Source organism: Pleurodeles waltl, chromosome 2_2 (assembly GCF_031143425.1).
Source record: "Pleurodeles waltl isolate 20211129_DDA chromosome 2_2, aPleWal1.hap1.20221129, whole genome shotgun sequence".
In the NCBI taxonomy this organism is placed as follows: Eukaryota; Metazoa; Chordata; class Amphibia; order Caudata; family Salamandridae; genus Pleurodeles; species Pleurodeles waltl.
In genome coordinates this window covers 727,425,248-727,444,406 of record NC_090439.1, presented here as the reverse complement: position 1 = coordinate 727,444,406, position 19,159 = coordinate 727,425,248, and the positions used below count along the sequence as shown (strand labels likewise).

General features: G+C 41.7%; 1 protein-coding gene across 1 annotated transcript in view; it reads left to right on the top strand.

Annotated features, from left to right (window-relative positions):
* The window catches only part of SLCO5A1 (solute carrier organic anion transporter family member 5A1), a 310,785-nt gene that overhangs the window by 185,890 nt on the left and 105,736 nt on the right, over positions 1-19,159 (top strand). The window contains exons 3-4 of the mRNA XM_069220306.1: positions 4,941-5,073; positions 18,028-18,254. Coding sequence (XP_069076407.1) covers positions 4,941-5,073; positions 18,028-18,254 — 360 coding nt within the window. The remainder of the gene's footprint in view (positions 1-4,940; positions 5,074-18,027; positions 18,255-19,159) is intronic.

The following is a 19,159-nucleotide window of genomic DNA, read 5'->3' as shown; positions in this document are numbered from 1 at the left end:
GCATGATAGAAATATACAACTTTAGATAATTGAAGGAAGTCTTGAATGTTTTTATTCTTTTTCTGGAGGAGGAGGACGATGTATTCACTTGGTTCCAAACATTATGATTTAATTAGGATCCCTAATTAGTGAAAGTTGGCACACTGAATGTGGAGACTAATTGGCTCATTTATCCTGCAGTATGGGGCGAAACGCGACTAAAATGAAAATGTGCCTTAATCTTTGCTTGTGACATGGCCAGTTGGAAGAATAATGTTTTTTGTTATGATGAGGGAAATTAAGTAATTATTTAACTTATGATCTAATCCATTTGACATGCCTGCTATATGTCTGAATGCCCCTATATTTGCACAGCACCAATGAGATGCAGGGTTTCTGATGTGTTAGCACTTTTAGGCTCAGATTTTCCGTCCTTCTTCAGTGCTGCATGAACATTTTCAACACTATGTTGTGAGAAGAACAGAAAATAGCGCAGCACGATATTTGGCAAGAGTCACCCTCCGATGACGTTATCGGTAGCACCAGCGGTGACTGCCGCAAATGTCGAGGGGGTGGGGGTTGAACTGGAACATATCACATGTGTTGATAATGCAAATATGAGAACGTTGGAAAGTGAGAACCTGGTGTACAGCGGAATCAAAAGTTACTTATTGGGCAGTAGAACAACGAAGCATAGGTTCCCTCTGGCGTTGATGCAAATTTTATTATCAACTATTTGGAAAGATGCTATTTCTGTGCAATCTGGGATGGAAACATGTTTGGTACGAGAGTGAGGGTTTGCTGTGATTACATTGTGATTGCTCCTGATTCTTCTGCAATTTATTGCAGGACATGTAGATGGGACTGTAATTTGAACACCGGGCTACAGACCACATTTTTTCAGAAAGCGGATTAGGAGGCCAGCGAGATGGGGAGCGTCACTGAGGGTTTCTTGCATTTTTAAAGTAATCAAAGATGTATACGCATAATAGATTCATCCGTAGCCTTTCAATGATCTGCTCCTACTTTCCAGAGTTTAATAATATGGCTGCTTGTTTTCAATTTACCCTTTGCTGCCTGCCTGCGTTTTACTATTTAGCTGACTAGTTGGTATTCCCTTCCATTTCCTTCCCTTACCTTTTTTCCCCTTCCATTCCCTTACTTCCCACACAGAGAGGTACCAATACCATGGGATTCAGTTTTTCTCTAGAGCATTACTATGCCCTCATTCTTAGTGCTGCGGCTTGGAATGCGCCTTGATGTAATACTGGGTCTCTTCTGGGAGTAGGTGCTACTTACTCCATCAGTACTCTTGCCTTCCTATAAATTCCAAGAGCAGGCCGTGGGTTTTGCTGGCATATTCTTTGCCTACCCATGGCGTTCAGTACTAAGCCAGGAGCATAGGAAGAGTAGGTCACAACAAGATCTTTGTGAATCTGGGCCCATTGAGTTTTTCCTGGCATACATTTTGCAAGTTTTTATCTGGTGAAATGTGTGAACTGGAACAAAAGTCTGCTCCGTGCAGTAATCCACATCACTTTTAAACCTGATTTGGCCACAAACACCTATTCCCGCCCTTGTCAATGTGAACACAATTCTTGGCAAGGGTGCCTAAGAGTTAAACCATTCAATTTCCTGGACTCACGGTGCTATTTTTAAGTTATCACACTTGAAAGCTAGACCTCGCTTTCTTGCTATGAAGCTATGTGAAAAGAAGTAGCCTTGACATCCAACCGCTGGGTCACCTTTGTGATTCTCTCAACAAAAGGAGACTTTTGCAACACTTTGATTTCATTCTATATATCTCTTCTTTCCCCCTCTTTATATTTTATTTTTGAAATGCTTTGAAGAACTCTTGTTGTTATTACAAAGGCACATTTCAACTTATCTCGTTCACCATCTGTCAGAATATTGGATGACTGACAAGTTTTCTAGGCATTTGGTTCTAGGGAATGCTCTAAAGAAAGAATGTCTTCATGAATAAAATTCAAATTAGTAAAATACACCTGATTTTAGTTATTTCTGTTGGTGAGTTCATGATCCAGAAACATTCGGAAAGAAAAAAGATGCACGTCTTCTGGCTTTATATATACTGCGGTATATTTATTTAAAAAAAATACATTTACATAAATATTTTGTATGATAAATGCTGCTTTTAATGTCTTTATTGTTTACCTATCACTGTCATTATTGTGAGTCTAATTCTTGCTCTAGAATTCCTACTACTGGAAGTGAGCCTCCAGCTGCAGTGTAGGTAACTTGATAACTCACAGTTTATAAAAATAAATATTGATTCCCCTTTTCTGTGTTTTAGAAATGTCTTTTAAGTCCTTCCTTTCCCTCTGAGTGTGAGTTTACTCGACTGGCACAAACCTCCCTGAACAATACCATATCATAGTTGAACCCAATTTGGTGATATCCTGGGGAATAAATGAGGAATACAAGGTCTGTGACAATATTATCATTAAGTAACCGGGTTGCTACCTCCTCTTTAGTCCAGCTCCGCACATAGCTTTTAGGTTTCGCCTGAACAGTGCATGCAGTGAATTCACTGCCCTTGTGAAACCTCTTGTAAACAAAATACAGCTTAGAAGAGGCTTACAGCCCGCCCCTTATTTACGACTCTGGTCACTTTACTTCTTCAACCTTTCACCTTATGACTGGTACGGGCAAATTTCATTGGTAATACACTAGTTTCTGCCATCAGTACCATACCACAGGAGCAGTAATTACCAGATGTAATACCAAGCCATTCCACCTTAAGAAATGAGCAATTGCAGGAGGAATCAGTGTTTCCTGATCAGTTTCCACATTTACTTCCTACATTCCAGAATCTTTCCATGGGCACATTCTGCAACATTTTACCTGGCAATATGTGTCTGCAGAAATCTCAGAGTAGGAAACATTACCACATTTCTGCTAATACTTAGTCGAGCTGAAACTTCTGCTTCCAACCAATCAATTTTAAAGCAAAACGTTCAATGGAGTTGTTTAGCGTGATTCCTCATGGATGCCTTTTGCCTCAATGGCAACTCAGTTTTTCTAGATGTTCCAGCATTGTATTGATACTTAAAGAGTTGTATTGTTTTGCTATGCATGTAGGCGTAGTATATAGCTCCAACCTCATGGATGCCTTTTGCCTCAATGGCACCTAAGTTTTTCCAAATGTGTCCATATTGTATTAATACTTTAAGAGATGTATTGTTTTCCTATGCATGTAGGCTTAAACAGCTCCAACCTCTCTACACAGAAATAGAGTATGTACTGAGCGAGGGTGGAGTGAATAGTGTGCTCACAACGTGTAAGTCGCTGCCCACCCCACTTGAACCACCCTCCCAGATCCCCAACAAATGAGACAACACAACATTGATTAAGGTCGTTCTATCGAGACGTAGCCTTTTAAATTCACACAGTTCCAGCAAGGAATAAAAAACAGCCAATACGTGGACATTGATTATGAGCAAACAGGATACCAGATAGGCAAACAGCAGATAGATTGTGGTTGTACAAAACATACACATCCTTTGACTTATCCTTTGCTGTGCAATCTCTCCAGAATGTTTTGTGCCAGAAAGTCCCTTTTCATATACATCACCTATGGCCTCCCTATGGGCATCAGATAGATTATTGGCAACATGTTTTAATGACAGCTGCCCCTCTACCTCAGAGAGGGATGGTCAATATATCCAACACATAACTCCAGGGCACCACATGGTGCTCCGTCCCTGCTGGGGTACCTGTCGCCAGGCAAAACACACCAAAATCACCACCTCTAGGTAGTACAGGACAGTGCTCCGTCCCTGCTGGGGTACCTGTCACCAGGCGAAGCCCACTTAAATCATCACCTCTAGGCATCTCAGGGCAGAAAGGGTCAGGCCACCAGCAGGTCAGTACCCCCTCCTGCCAACCACGTGCTCCCACAAATGAACACCCCCCAAAGGGTCAGTCCAGGAAATCAGTTGAAATTTAGGTAGCCCACTTTCCTCTGCTGCTAGAAATTGTGCTGTCTTCCACCTTACTCCAGGTGTGGGTGAGGGGGTGTTCTCTCCGGGATGCAGGTGCACGGAGGAGGAACATACCAGTTCCTTGTCCCGCGCATCTTTGAATGCCTGTGTCCTGAACGTGCACTAATGACATTGCAAGCTTTCGCGGGAGACATAAACAAAGGACACTTCCCTGGCCCGTGGCGCGACTAATGGTGCCGCTACTGCCATTTGCAGGGTGCACCTGGTTAGGATTGATTGCACTGAGGCAGGGAGAAGGTGGAATGGCAGGCTTATGGGTGTGTCAGCTATGAGTGTGTTGTAGGGGGTAAGCGTCAGGAACTCAGGCAGAAGGAGCAAGCCTGTGAGACTGGGGCCACAGAAAACTCAGTAACACAGTGATTTTCTTGGTGGAGCAGGGTCAGACTGGCCTGTAGGATAATCTGGCAGTGCTTGAAGGGCTGTTCTCAGAGATCAGTGTATGGGCAGTTTTTTTGACTGCTTGTGGGCCTGTTTTATGGTCTGCTGGACTAGTTTGCATTGTTGATTCCACTAATATTACACAAAAATAGACTGTGGCAAGTGCAAGCACAAATGCATGCAGTCTCCCATTCCTGTAAAAACACCTATAAAGCATGCCTTTATAAGTTCAAAACGTGGCAACTGTGGGACACTTTTGAGCTATTTTATTCGGTAAAGGGACCATTTTTATGTTGGTGTCCGGGTTTGTTTTTTGTCTCAGTCCGACCCTAAGTGGGAGGGCCACTCAAGAGATGTATCTGTTCAGTAGAGAGTTGCACTCTTATGACGTGTTGCTTGAAGGGTCTACTATTTACTTAATTTACTTCAAACCCATTGCACGCACAATCACAGTTTTATTTATATTTATATTGCCAAGTGATGTATTGAAAATTCAGAATTGCTTTTGTAAATTTTCTTTCCATCTCTTAAGATCTTTTTTTTCTTGTATTTCCTCAGCAATCATGTATGTAATGGGGGCCCTCGGTCCGGCGGCGGGATACTTGTTGGGAGGAGTCCTTATTGGTTTCTACGTGGACCCAAGAACGACTGTCAATATTGATCAGAATGATCCTCGCTTCATCGGAAACTGGTAACAGTAAAGTTTAATACTTTTAATTATTTTGACATTGAAACAGTGAGATTACCAGCAGCGCTCTCATCTCCACAGCTGAAATAGAGATTGGTACTGACTGCAGTTACTACACCCCAAAAGCGAAAATAACACCACAAATGGTTTTGCAGTGCAAAGAAGCTACGTAATACATGTAAACAAAACCGAATAATTTGGAAAATATCCTCGGTACGCTATTTGATAGTCGGGTTGCTTTTGTCTTATTTATTTTATTTAAACAGGCATATATTGTTTCCTGGTTGTTTAGGTTCAGGGTTAATTGTGCTTGAACCGTGCTGGTAGTTTAGTTAATAAATATAAAACCGATGTAATTTTGAGTAGGTGGTCTAATAAGAGTGAGCTGGGATGTTTTACAAAATTCCAACTTTTACATATTCTTGAATAATTTTGACAAGAATTAAAACATGTTAACATTGATTAGTAAAAACAAATATACATTCTTAATAGGTAATTTTATAGAAAGTCCAAACTTGCTACTGAACGTCGTTTACACGTACTATAAGTGACTAATTTCCACAAGAGTAAAATAATCTGATTCACAAGTGGAATGTTTAGTAAGTTTACATATGTTAGGTGTAAACTGCTCATGCTTAGATCAAGCACTACATCACACTTAAAATACGACAAAGTGGGCATACACACAGGGATATCCATGGAATGCCCAAACGCAGCCTGAGTAAATTAGGGGCAGACGTATGTGTGGGTTGCGTTGCTTTTGCATCACTCAATGTGGTGCAAGCACAGCGCAAACCCTTAAGTGTGATTTATTAAGCCTTACGAGGCCACCTTGCATGGCTAAGAGTGGCTTGATTAATCCAGAGTAACACAACACAGTACAAATTACTGTGCCCTAGTGATGCGATCCATGGGTAATGCGTGAGTGCTTCCATGCAACTCCCATGGAGTTTGACGCATTCACAGTTTAACCATAAGTGGTAGCCCTGGGAATGTGCCAAAACTGCTACACCTCCCCTGATGAGGCTTAACCAGGAGAAATATGTTTGTTTCTTCTTGGTTTACCATAGAAAGAGGAAAATGCCTCAGGGGACTGTTTTTGTGCAGGACGGTGCCCCTTCCTGCACAAAAACAATGCTGCTTACAGTGCAGGCACTGCTGCACTATGTTGAAGAGAGTGCCAGCATCGGCGCTAGGCAGCACACTGTGCGCCAATGCTGGGAAAAGGCAGGAATGCGCCGTATTATTTTATATACGGCATATTCCTGCCCTTTCCCTGTCACGCAGCACAGTGCAGCAAGGTGACTTGCTGAGCTGTGCTCCGTCACTTTTTGATAAATGTGCCCCTTAGTATTTACACAGGACAAGATTACAAAAGATTTTTGATGATTCACAAATCAGATTCACAAATCAGAAGTAACAGATTAGTTCCCATTCTTCTTCGTGTTAACCTGGTGTAAATTGGGAATATTTCCCAAGCAAATCTGAAAGAAAATGGATTTTCTCATCAAATTTACCTATAGAGAACATTTGTGCACTAGATCAAAAGTCTACTTTAGCAATGGGGGAAGAGAAGGGGGACATGTTACACGTAATTTTCTACTGAAAATGCCACATTTCACCTATGCTTACCTAAGTGGTAATGCAAAACAAGGATGCTGAAGTACTAGTCAAGAGTTTCCCATTGACAATATGCCTGGATGGAGCTCTAAAATCCATTATAGCAGCCTCAAGATTGAGCCCTCGGTTGACTTTCTGTTATGGACAAAGGGCCTGATTTAGATCTCGGCAGAGGGGTTACTCTGTTGCAATGGTGACAGATATCCCGTCCGCCATAATCTAAATGTCATAGAAAACAATGGTACTTAGATTTTCGTGGACAGGATATCCATCACCGTTGCAACAGAGTTACCCTTCCATCGAGAGCTAATTCAGGCCCAAAGTCATGCCCTATAGGTGTGAAATAATTTGCTGTGTTACTTTCAAGGAAGACTTAATCCATACATCTCACCATAACTCCCCACATTCCCTTTTTCTTCTTTATTGGGCATGGGAGCTCAAGTTATCAGCACGGTTTTCCAGATCATGGGCTTGTCATCCACTTAGTAGTCCCCTGCTTCCACTTCCCAACACATTCATGAAAGTACCCAAGACATTGATAGTTACTGAACCTTGATGTCTTTTTTTTCCAAAGCTGCTTTTAAAGTTGCAGCATCATTTGTTCCTAGAGGTGGTATAATTTCTGGTGTTTGTATAAGAAACCACAAAAATCTGATTAAATGAAGTATTCTATTAAAAATGAATACCACATTGCTTCAATCCATCCTTTGCCTGCAAATGATGACAGGCTACAGTGGTTCTACAGGTACCCTGCTCCAGTTTGGAACAAGCTCTCAACATACAGCAGATCTTTTGAAGTCCATCAGGTTATTTTAGGTGAGGCCTAAAATCTCTTCTCTTTTCAGACTAAGGGGCTATCTAAAGTTTGGCAGAAAAGGTATTCATCCACATACCTTATGGAGTAGTCTGTCCACCTAACTCTGTTCTTCCAGTCTATGTAGAGCCAGGTGAAGCATGAAGTTTCTACTGTAAGAGGCTTCACAGGTTCCACTGGTGGAAACCTTAGATCGATAGCCCCATGGATATCAAACCATTGGTCTTAGAATTTCGGACCATCCGCCTTATTTTGTTTTGTTCTGGAGAGCCAGGAAAATCCTCTACTCCTACACAGCATAGCAAAAAATAAACTGCACTTGGCAGGAAATTGTCCTGCATGTCAGGGACATTTATTTATTTAAAAAAAAATCAAACTCCTGCTTTGGTTGTTGTTTTGAAAAAATAAGCTTTGCCAGGTGGCCACATTAAATGTGGTGGACATGTGGCCACCTAATGTGGCCACTTAGCAAAGATGGATTGCCTTCAGTGGAGGTGCCATGGCGGGTGTTCCTCTGAAAACACAAAGATAAACACCTCCATTTAGAGATCTCTAAATACGGCTTTTAGTCTTCTGCAAGAGAAGTGTAGTAAATTCCTCTGCTGAAGGACTGACAGACTCACCACCAGGCCGTTAATAAGCATCTTAACCCGTTCCATTTTTCTTGCAGTGTAAGTGTCGGAAACCATATGAGACTTCCAAAGTAGCCACCCATGGTTTGCAGTCATGATGTGATTCTTTGACTTAGGGCATCATTACGAGTCTGGCGGTCCAACCGCCACATTATGACCCCGATTGTCGAACCACTAGGGAACCACCGTCCCTGTCAGGAACATGGCTGACAGCAGTCTGACTTGTGCGTAGCCATGGCTACTCTGAATTCAGCACCGCCACCCTGATCACGAGTCAGCACCCTCAGAATGCACACTGTCTGCTGTTGTGCTACGGTAATGTCCTTGGCTCCCTTAAGGGAGCCAAGACCAATACTGTAGCACTGTTTCCACCAGGTCAACCTGGTGGGAACATCATAATACGGTGGGTGGTGAGCCAGCCGGTTTGACGGCTGCCTCATCCCCGCATGTTTGGCAGTCGGCTCGTCTGACCTCTAAACTCGTAATGAGGCCCTTGGTTTTAGGATTAAGTGGAAGGCTGCATTTTTGAAACACTCTGCAAAGCATAAGGGTATTGAGGCCAGCATACAGAAGACTGGATCAGCCCTTTTGTGATTTAACACTTCCCCCACTGCAAAAGCCCTGAGCAAGATGAAAACATTGGGAGAGTATGCCTGGATGTTGCACAGCTGAGCCCTGATTATGAGTACAGGTGCTATTTATTGCACCTGATAAATAGCAATACCATGGGGTTTGGTATTTTTTGGGTATGAAGAAATAGAGTTTATTACTAAGTTGGTGGGTAATAATATGCAGATTTTGTTGTTTAATGCACCAAAATCTTCATGATACTGTAAATGTTGTATGCTTTTCCCTGTTAAATTTCAGCAAGTTTGACTCACTGAAATGTAATGAAGGTTGAGGTATTTAACACATCCAATAATTATCAGATGTGTTAAATACCTACCAACTAGTAATACCGACTCGTACATAATCAGGGCCTTAGTGGGAGCAACCACTTACTACAGTCTATGGGAAAATTCGAGTAGTCCTAAAAGTGAGTTGATGAAAATTTGCAAGTTCCAGAATAAGGAACATTTGGTTTGACTTTAAATCAAAAAAGAACAGCATGTCTCTAGACAAAAATCTGACAAAGGTGGTTAGAAACAAGTTATTTAAGTACATAAGGAAGTAACCGTATATAGGCATTTAAAAAATAGAGCCATCCAAAATGCCAAAATTAGAATTTTATCCTCAAAACATTAAAGAATAACATTTAATGGTGTCCTGGCAATGTATAATTATGGGAATTACAGCTCATCCAAAAAAATTGACAAAGCACCTATTCTAAAAAATGCTTGTATCCAACAAATAGGGCTACTGTACCTAATGGAAGGAAGATCAGAGTTTATTTTATATGTTAATTTTAATAGTTTGATTTCAGTGCACGTTTTTTCCTCTAAAATGATGAATTTGATTAAATGATCAGTAATGGGGTTTTGAAAGAATATCCAAACCAACACAACCTCATTGTACTTAATAAGTGAGTATTTATTTATGTACATGCATTGAAATAGAAAAGAAAAACATCCAGATGTTCCAGTTTAAAAACAAACTGGTCATCAGTAGCCTACAAAACAGATGGTGGCCATCCATTAACATGTATTATACTGTGCAGGAGCAGCCTGTTATGCCAATGGGAACCTAGGTATACACTGTTAGCTAAAAACAACGGTTCTCCAAGGACTCAACAACATTGAAAGTAATAATAATGGTCAGCACATGAAACAAGGTTAACACTTAGGGCCTGATTATGAGTTCAGCTGATGGTTTAGACCGTCCGCCGAACTTCAGGGGGGGAGGTTGCAGCCATATTGGCTACCTCCCTGCCGGGCCCATTAAGAGTTTCCCGCTAGGTGAGCAGATGGAAACCTGAGTCTCTGCCTACTGGCCTAGCGGGAAACTGCCTACAGCATTGGCTCTGGCTCTTCATCGAGCCAGCGGCAATGCTGTAGTGCGCATGGTGCACCAGCACCCTCACAATGTTCACTGTCTGCAAAACAGACAGTAAACATTGACAGGGTGCTGGCCAGGGAGGCTCTGCACTGCCCATGCCAAGTGCATGGGCAATACAGGTGCCCCCCTGGGCCTCCTGCACCTGTTCTCCGCCAGACTTTTCATGGCAGTGCTACACCATCAAATGGTTGGGGAAGAAGAAGGTCGTAATCCCCAGGGAAGCGCTGCCTGCAGCCCTGCCCTGGTGGATTATGACTGCCACCTACCGACAGACTTTCGGGATCCCTGATCCTGGCTTAGCTGGTGGTCCCACCGCAGCCCGACCACCATGGTTGAAATATGGCACTCTGCACCGCCGCCATTGCGGCGGTCCGACTGCCACCCATAAGTGTTGGAGGACTTAATGTTGAAAATGAAAAAACCCCGCCAATAAGCCCAGTCGATGAAGAAATTAACCAGAAAAGTTTGTAAATGCGAAGGTAAAAGTTTGACAAGGACCAACCCAGCCACTGCGTTCAACTAGCTCTCCATAGCAGTTGGCCTGGAACTTTAATTTTGGCCTGGACCTCCGTGTTCAAGGGTTATAGACTACACCTACAAGTGAAAAGCAGTAGTTTATGAACATTTTTAGTGAACTGCAGTGATTTAAGCAAGCCTTTAAAAATAATAACTCTGGTTCCCTTCATCAAATTGTTGTTGTTTTGATCTCTATTTGACCTGGCCCTTTTTGCAGGGTCAGACCCCACTTTTTGACTTCCGTTGAACCAATTTTTCACTGGCTTTAGGACAATAAAGTACTAAAGTGATCGTGCCTCCACCCTCACTCATGGTAAAATTGGCTACGCCTACTGGCACCTTTAACTTACTTGTAAGTCCCTAGTAAATCTTATTGAATGTATCCATGGCCTGTAAATCAAATGCTGTTAGTGGGCTCTCAGCAGTCATTGTCCCACCCACTAAAGCGTCACTTTAAAAACATGTCTCAGACCAGCTACTGTAGCCTGTAGTGCAGTTTTAAACTGCCATTTTAACCCAACAAAATAAACCTTTTGCAGGCCTAAAACGTATTTTTAACTGCTTAAAATTCAACCCTAATGTAGGCCCTAAGGGCTCATAGAAAAGGGTGCACTGTATTTAAGAAGTATGACATGTGCACTTAAGTTTTACATGTCCTGTCAGTGAAAAATACCTAAAGTCAACTTCGACTTTTGGAAGGCACATCCCTCCCATTGACAAACACTGGGTTACCTTATTGCATTGAATAAGTGCTAACTTTAGATTGGGAACATATAGAAAAACATAATTCGCCCTCAAATGAATTGTAAATTTAAATCTTCTTTAATGATAAAGGTGAACTTAGTCATAATTTTGAAAATGCCACTTTTAGAAAGTTGGCATTTTCTTGTCCCAAGAATTTGTGCATTCTGCCATTGTTCCGAGTCACATCACTCTGGATGTCTCTGTTGGGGTTTGTGTATTGCCTCCATACTATAAGACAAAGGGGGCTTAGGTGTGGACCATGTGGGCCATTATGACAGGATGGCTGTGGGAGAAGTTTCACCCAGCCTTGATTACACTTCAAAGGGTTTTGTCTACAGTACACACAAAGGAACGTGACACCAGACCCGGTCCTGACTTTTGTCACACCGGACAATTTAGAAACCTGACCAGGGAAGGGGAAGAACTTTCTGGAACCAGTTTTGTAGGTAGGACAGGGAGTCCTGCCACACAATGGCTGGCACAAGTTATAAATATTGGATTTTCAAAGCCACTCATCAGAATCCTCCCGGACCTGTGGAAGAGTCAAAAGAAGGACTGCCCTGCTCACAGAGGACCATCCTGCTGCTGAGGGACTGGCTGAGAAGGAAGAGTTGACCTGATTTCCTTCATACAGTGTCAACCAGAGGAACTCCAAGGAGCAGTTGGCTGACCTCCTGTGTGAGCTACATGGACGCAACAAGCTTCAGAGACGGCCATGCAACTACCCAGGTGACCTGCTGCAACTGGACCTGCCTAAGCAATGCTGCTGGTCTCTGCTGGAGTGACTCCTTGCTCCCAAGAGGTGCCCCCCAGGTCCTAGACCATTGACTGACATCAGTGGAAGCTTCTCTTGCATAAAAAGGTGAAAATTCTGAATTTTGTGATCCTTGCTACAGAGAATGGGTCCGCGACAACAGCCAACACAAAGCTGCGGTGGACAATGCTCTTCACACCAACAGCAACTGTCCATGATGACCAGCAACATGAGAACCTGCGCTCCACACTACACAATGACAGCCCACAATGACTGCCAATGCAAAGCTACAGCAATGACCATCCACGATGCCCTGCCAGCTCTTTGCACTGCAATGATGACCATTTGTGATCCCCGACCTGCTATTCATGCTACTTCAATGACCAAGCATGACTGTCAGCTTCTTCCTTGTGGCCTCCTCAAAGCAAACAAAACTCTTCACACCGGTCTTTAGAAGGTGACTTTTCAGCTGGACTAAACTGGTCCCAGTACCTGACCCAAGCTACATCATGTTCAGCCTGAGTTTTGTGCTTTAGATTTTAAAAATTGCATATCTCCTGTTCTACTGATTGGAGTTTTGTCAATCTGGTATCCTTGTATTGATTAAAATGTACTCTATATTGGACTGCATAATTACCTTAAGCATTGCTCTAAGTGAAGCCAAACTGCTTTTGTGCCAAGCCACCAGAGGGTTAAACTCAGGTTGATTTAGTGATTTCTGTTGTTCAACCTTAGAGAGATTGCAGTTGTTGCCTGAGAGGGAGGTGGCTTCATCCCCTCGACAAGTAACTCAATTTCTTACTGGCTCCATTTAAAGACACAAATATATACTATTTTTATCAATTGGAGTTGGATTTTTATTGTGCTATTTTTCTTACTTATTAACTGTTTTGGTACTGGCAAATGCTTCACACTTGTTTTCATTTGAGTAAAGCCTGACTGGTCTGTGCCACAGATACCCAGGACTGAGCTAAGGTTTAAATTAAAGTAACCTACCGCAACACGATACAGAAAAGTAACATTACTTCTTGGAGAGGTCTCAAATCACCCCAACTAATAATACACATTCCCACAATCTATATAAAGAAAAGACTCACGTGTATATAGAAGGCCCAGGGAAAAAAAGACTTCAGTGTGTGGTGCATGTTAAATTGTAAAATAAACTTACCATTTATATTCAGAATTATGCAATCTGTCATTATAAGTTATCAGTGTATTAAGGAGAAACTAAAACAAGCTCAACTTGAAAGAGATAAAGGCTTAGTAGGGAGCCCAGAGAACTACAAAGGAGGCATATCAGTCCAGCACTCATTCTATGCATAGACACATTCAGAAGGATCCCACACCTTGGATGTATGCTGGGCACTTCAGAACACATCTAATGCATCTTTCTAAGGGAAGAGAATGTATTTCTAATAGCTTGCACCTGCTTTGAGTAGGCATTATTTTGTACGCAAAGCCCAGTCTGGCTAGTACAGTAGATCAGGCTTTACTTCAAAACCTATGGGCATTTGCACTGATCTGCCCTAGCAGTGCATCCTTGATACAAAGTGGCAGAAATGTGTTTTTGGTCCGTGAAGAACACCCTTTGCGAGGGATACTAAATTCCATGCACTGCTTTGTAGTGCTTTTTATCATGCTAGCACTAAACCAAAGTCTTAATAGATCTAGACCATAATGCCTTAAATTCATCTCTCAGTGGGTGGCAATTACAAGACCACAATCTCGAAACCAAACTCACAGGAGAATCCTGCGTGGTGAAATGCTCCTGTGAAGCAAATAAGCCATTCCCTTGTTACTAGTTAATTTTGGCTTAACTTGTGGAGCTCGGAGAAAGGTGCAAAGGCTATTCCTGTCCTGGATTCATTACAGCAATACCTTTCAGTAGTCAAGTGTATAGTGCACGTGAAACTATATAAGGGGCAGTTGCAGAAATACAACAAATAGATAAGCTATCCTGTCTATTTCTCTTAGTAACTGTAACTTTCTACTGTTTCCCCTTTGTTTGAGGAGTATCCACCAAATATATAGAACTTGAGAAAACTTCACACATTTAGGCTTGTCGAGATTTGCACCATGTGTTATTATTCATTTTATTCTCTGCTAAGAAGTTGACCAGATAAATCTATCAAATTCCAGGTACAAACCTGACACAAAAGCAGTGTTTGTGTCATTTTTCTTCTGTTTTGTTTAACTGGACAGCTTGTGCGCCTGCACATTTATGCAGGAAATATTCCATTGCAGGTAAAACTATTCCATCCCAGCCCTGGACGGGTGGTACTGGGCACCAGGCGTTTTCCCGATGGATGACATGGTGGGGGCCGGTTTAACTGCTGGTGGGGGACGGCGTTGTTGCGGGGGGCTCGGCCAGCAGCATTTTCTGTCTGCAGCACTTCAGCGCTTTGAAAATAATCAAAGTAAAACAAATGGTTTCAAGGTGTCACTTCAAAACCATTTGTTTTTTAATTTGCTTAGTTCCTGTCTAGTGCAAGGCTGCAACAAGCAACGCTGACCTTCTGGGCTTTGGAGGCAGAGGTGTGCTGTTGCTTGATTCAGAGAGTCAAGTACATATATGTTAAAGACTCTTCAAAACTCAAGACAGTCTAATTCTTTATAATGCAACCATTGCAATGTATTCTGGCCCATTTCAATGATTGGCAATTGTTGGAAGTGATATATTCTAATCATGAACTTGGAAACATTTGTATACTGGCCACAGTTACCCTGACAATAATTCTATTGGTGAACCAAGATGAAGGTCAGCTGTCTTTTCCCATATGCATGGACTAGGGTGCTACTATAGAAGGAGTAACATTATAGTCTTTTACCTTTGTGTAGTGGACACCCCGGACTGATATATTTCAAGCTGCTGTCATGTGATGATGAAGGAGAAGAAGGTACTGTATAACTATCTAGGATCACATAATGTGGCCAAATGGAAGATGGGTTTGAAGCATGATTTTCTGGTTTCGTTTTGTACAATTCGGCCACTGAATGGTCACCTCTTTCTCTCTCCCATTTTAGATCAAAGCTTAATATTTTGGGTTTAATTCTATGAGGACTAAATCAGTGCACTGTGTTAAATACATTCAGGCTATGTATGTTTCACAAGGATTGGTCATGGTAGTGTTTTGGGAAGGTGATATTTTAATGTTGAAGCCCAAATGAAAACTAGATCACTCATCCTTGGTCAGTGCATTGAGATCATTTGCTCAACATAATTGGGACAAGGTCTACAATGAAAGTTGTTATGAATTACACCATATTTGCAGATGTCCTGGGGGAAGACTCAAACTCAAACTCCCTTTGCAGTGGGATGGCTAGGTTGCTGTGCTAGCTCACTATGTGTAGTGTGGGATCCTTGGTTGTTTCAGACAGGGAGTGGTGTGTGCAGGTATGTGTGTGTATTTGTGTATATGTTTCTCTGCCCATGTGTATGTATAAGAGTGCATTTATGTATGTGTTGTGTACTTGTCTGGCATTGTGTACTTCCTTGAAAGACATAATATCGTCCTGAAAGCCATTCTCGGTGTCAGAGAACACCAGAGGTGTCTGGAACCCACAAAATAATGCTTCACTTTCTGTCACAAACAGGCCTATTTCTGACATAATGTTGGCTGTGGTAAAATAATGGTAGATCTTGACATATGCTGGGCATCCTTAGACAAACCCTGTCCTAGTTGGATCTAACCTCGCCATACTGTGAGCATCACATAATCACATCCTTCTATTACATAATCCTTACCATCCTTGAAGTAATACAAATGCCCAAGGTTGACATTATGTGGGGATTCTTAGCTATATCGTGGATCATAATGGCGCAGTTATGGCCCTGACACAATGATGGACATCTTTGGTATACTGTTCACATCTTTGGCATATGGTGGGCATCGCTGACATGTCATGGTAAAACCTGGGCTGGTGGGATAGAATCTGTCTATGTAACGCATTTGCACAAAGAAAGCAACACGCTGACATCTACAGACCATGCATGAAATCTGATCTCTAAGGCAAAAGTTTATTTTTTTCAGAAAAAGACAAGATTTTCTACGAGTGTGTTAACCCAAAATGGAAAGTGAATATTTGATAAAAAGCTCTATATTTTGTTAAAGTATAACTATAGTTTTACTCCATATCAATTTATCTTGAACATCTAGAAATCTTCAAATTTATGTAGATGTGGAATTTAAAATAGCAAATCAATCTTTACTTATCTATATGTATGTACATTCATAATATTGTATTAGTCAATGTCCTGGAAATTATATTTTGTCATGACTCAAAATTGTGACATACATCTTGGTAGTCACCACTAGCAATTCTGAAAAGTATGGTCACTATTGTGATTGTCGCTGATGTGGTCACTAGTGTAACGTGTCAAAGTGATAAGTAGCTCAGGATTTATCAGAAGTAGCTCTCATTATAGAAAAGTCAGAAGACTCCTGCTTTTTACATCATGTGCCAAGAATTGCAGACAAACAGTAACCTTTGATGTAAAAGTTTCCCATCTTGTGACTGAAATGCACAACGTAAAACACGAAAAGCTGTGATCAATCTCAGCCGCCCTGCTTGTAAATTGTGTGAATGTAGGCAAATATTGTATTTCGCTGACTTTCCTTTTTCTACATTATCATATCTAATAGCAACTTTAAATATGAGAGTCGAGTTGTGTTTGATTAATAGACTATAATGTTGATCCATCTTTGACAGGAATCTAGGCCACATTTGAGGTATACATGACAACTGACTTGCCTCTTTTTCATGCTTAATTTGAGCCGATGGTTGAATGTAGGGTCTTTTTTGGGGACTGGCAGTTATTCTTCCTTAACAGATGTTGACCCTCATTAAGAGAGTGAAAAACACACAAGGCAGAAGGAAGATGGCAGTGAAAAACATAAACACTGTGACAGGGAAAAAGCAGGAATTTGCAGGAGTGAAAACAAGGGGCAGGGAGGTTCTGGTGATGGATTAAAGAAACATGTGGTGGAATCAATACTCACAGTCTTGTTATTCAGCACCCTGTACTTTTATGGTGCCGGCCGATGGCTTCTGAGCAAAACTTTGGACCTCTGCACCTATTCTTTTACAAATAAATCACTGGTCTTAGTTCAATAACAGCATTGCCATCAGTGCGGGTGTGTCTAAATTTATGTCTAAAGCCTTTTAATAAATACGTCTCAAAGGAGTGATATAATCTGATGTACTGTCTTGAAACACTTCTGCATGTTAAATAAAAACATGTTTGAAATATTGAAGAGACTTTATCATAGAATGTTTGTGGCATGGCTTACATGGTAAGCATTTTCATGACTTGGGTCAGGCATTGGCTCGTAGAGCCAGAGATGAGGCTTAGTTCGGCTCCTGCTCAGCAGTCCCTGTTAATTTGTAGGCTTGCCCACCTCAATATGTTATCTGCAGCAACTAGTGTTTGGGAGGTAAATCAACACTACTGAAATACAGTGCTGCAGTGAGTATAGATGGTGATTGCATGCCTTTATATATTTCAACTTGTTCCTGGAGATAAAAACACCTAATGGGCCGACTCAGATATTAACTTTCAACTTTGTATTAAAATGCTATTAACATTTTTACAACATGTTACTAAACTATAAATGGGTAATCATAACAGCATACAAGTTGTGCCCGCCCAGTTGGTCTTATTAGATTTTTATAAAAGTACTGAATACACAGATAAGAAATAAGGTCACTCTGTTTATACCTATAGATTAGGAATGCAGCATATAAGGGTGTGCGGATACTTATCTACAACACAGAAGACACAAGATGGAGGTAGTTCTAGTCACTTTGCATAGTAAGCTCCATTCCGCAAGTAAAGGATTTCAAAAAGTTTTTTGACACTGCTTTTTATTTCCTTTATTTAGGTGGAGTGGGTTTCTACTCTGTGCCATGGCAATGCTTCTTGTCATATTCCCAATGTTCAGTTTTCCAAAAAAGCTTCCACCTCGACAGAAGAAGAAAAAGAAGAAAAAGAAGAAACATTCTGATGAGGTTTCCAGTGATGATGACGTCATGAAAGAGAAATCAAACAACCAGCATCAAGCAGAGGGTGGTGTTGGTCCTTCCATGGGATTTGGAAAGAACTTTAGAGGTACAACATTTTGCAGTCCATGAACATGAAACAAGTTGGCTTGACTCTTCAAATTTAGTATAGCAGTGATGCAACATTTGACTCAGTGCAGCAAGATGAAGGTATTATATGGTATGACTGAGTAGTCTTACCATGGAATACCAACACAATACCCAGTAGTAGACCTCAGATTCACTCTCAGCAAACCTTAGCTCAGTCCTGGTAGTGTGGCAAAGAGTAGTGAGACTACTTAGAGCAACATGTGTAATTATTTCACACTACCAACATGGACGATGAGTAAATGACACGACTCAACAGAAATCCAACACCAATTTAGAAAAATAGATTAGATTTTATCCTCAATTTAGACACCAAAACAGCTTTGTAGCTTTTGTACAACCGGGGTTGTGAATTTTTAAGTCTTTAGAAAATACAGTACTTTGCAGAATTAAAGGGCTTCCATTGAAGTGAATGGGGAAAATAGCAAAATGCACTCGAGCACTTGTAGGGTTCCAATGAACCCACGGGAATTTAAGGTTCTGGGGGGACCGAGACTAAAATTCAACAGTCAGACTTATGTTACCTTGCCCAGGGAGTCCGGTTGCAGGGGTGACTTGGTTGTCCTTGATGCTGAACGGTCCACAGTGGCTGGTGCTTTTGCACTCCGTTGCAAAACTGGACTTGAGAGTGAACTCACACTCTACCCTTCAGGTGTAAAGGTCTTTGGGGGCTCAAGACCAGGAATTGACAGTTGGAGCTTCACCACCATGTCTGGTAACTGAGGGTGCCGAGGTGACTTCTCGCTGTCAATCACCGGGCTGTTTGTGCCAAAGATGCTTTGCTGCTCCAGTCAAAGTCACTTCCTTAAGGCAGCAATCCCACAGGAGAGGGGTCACTGGCGACGTCGGTCTCTATGCTGGGGAGGT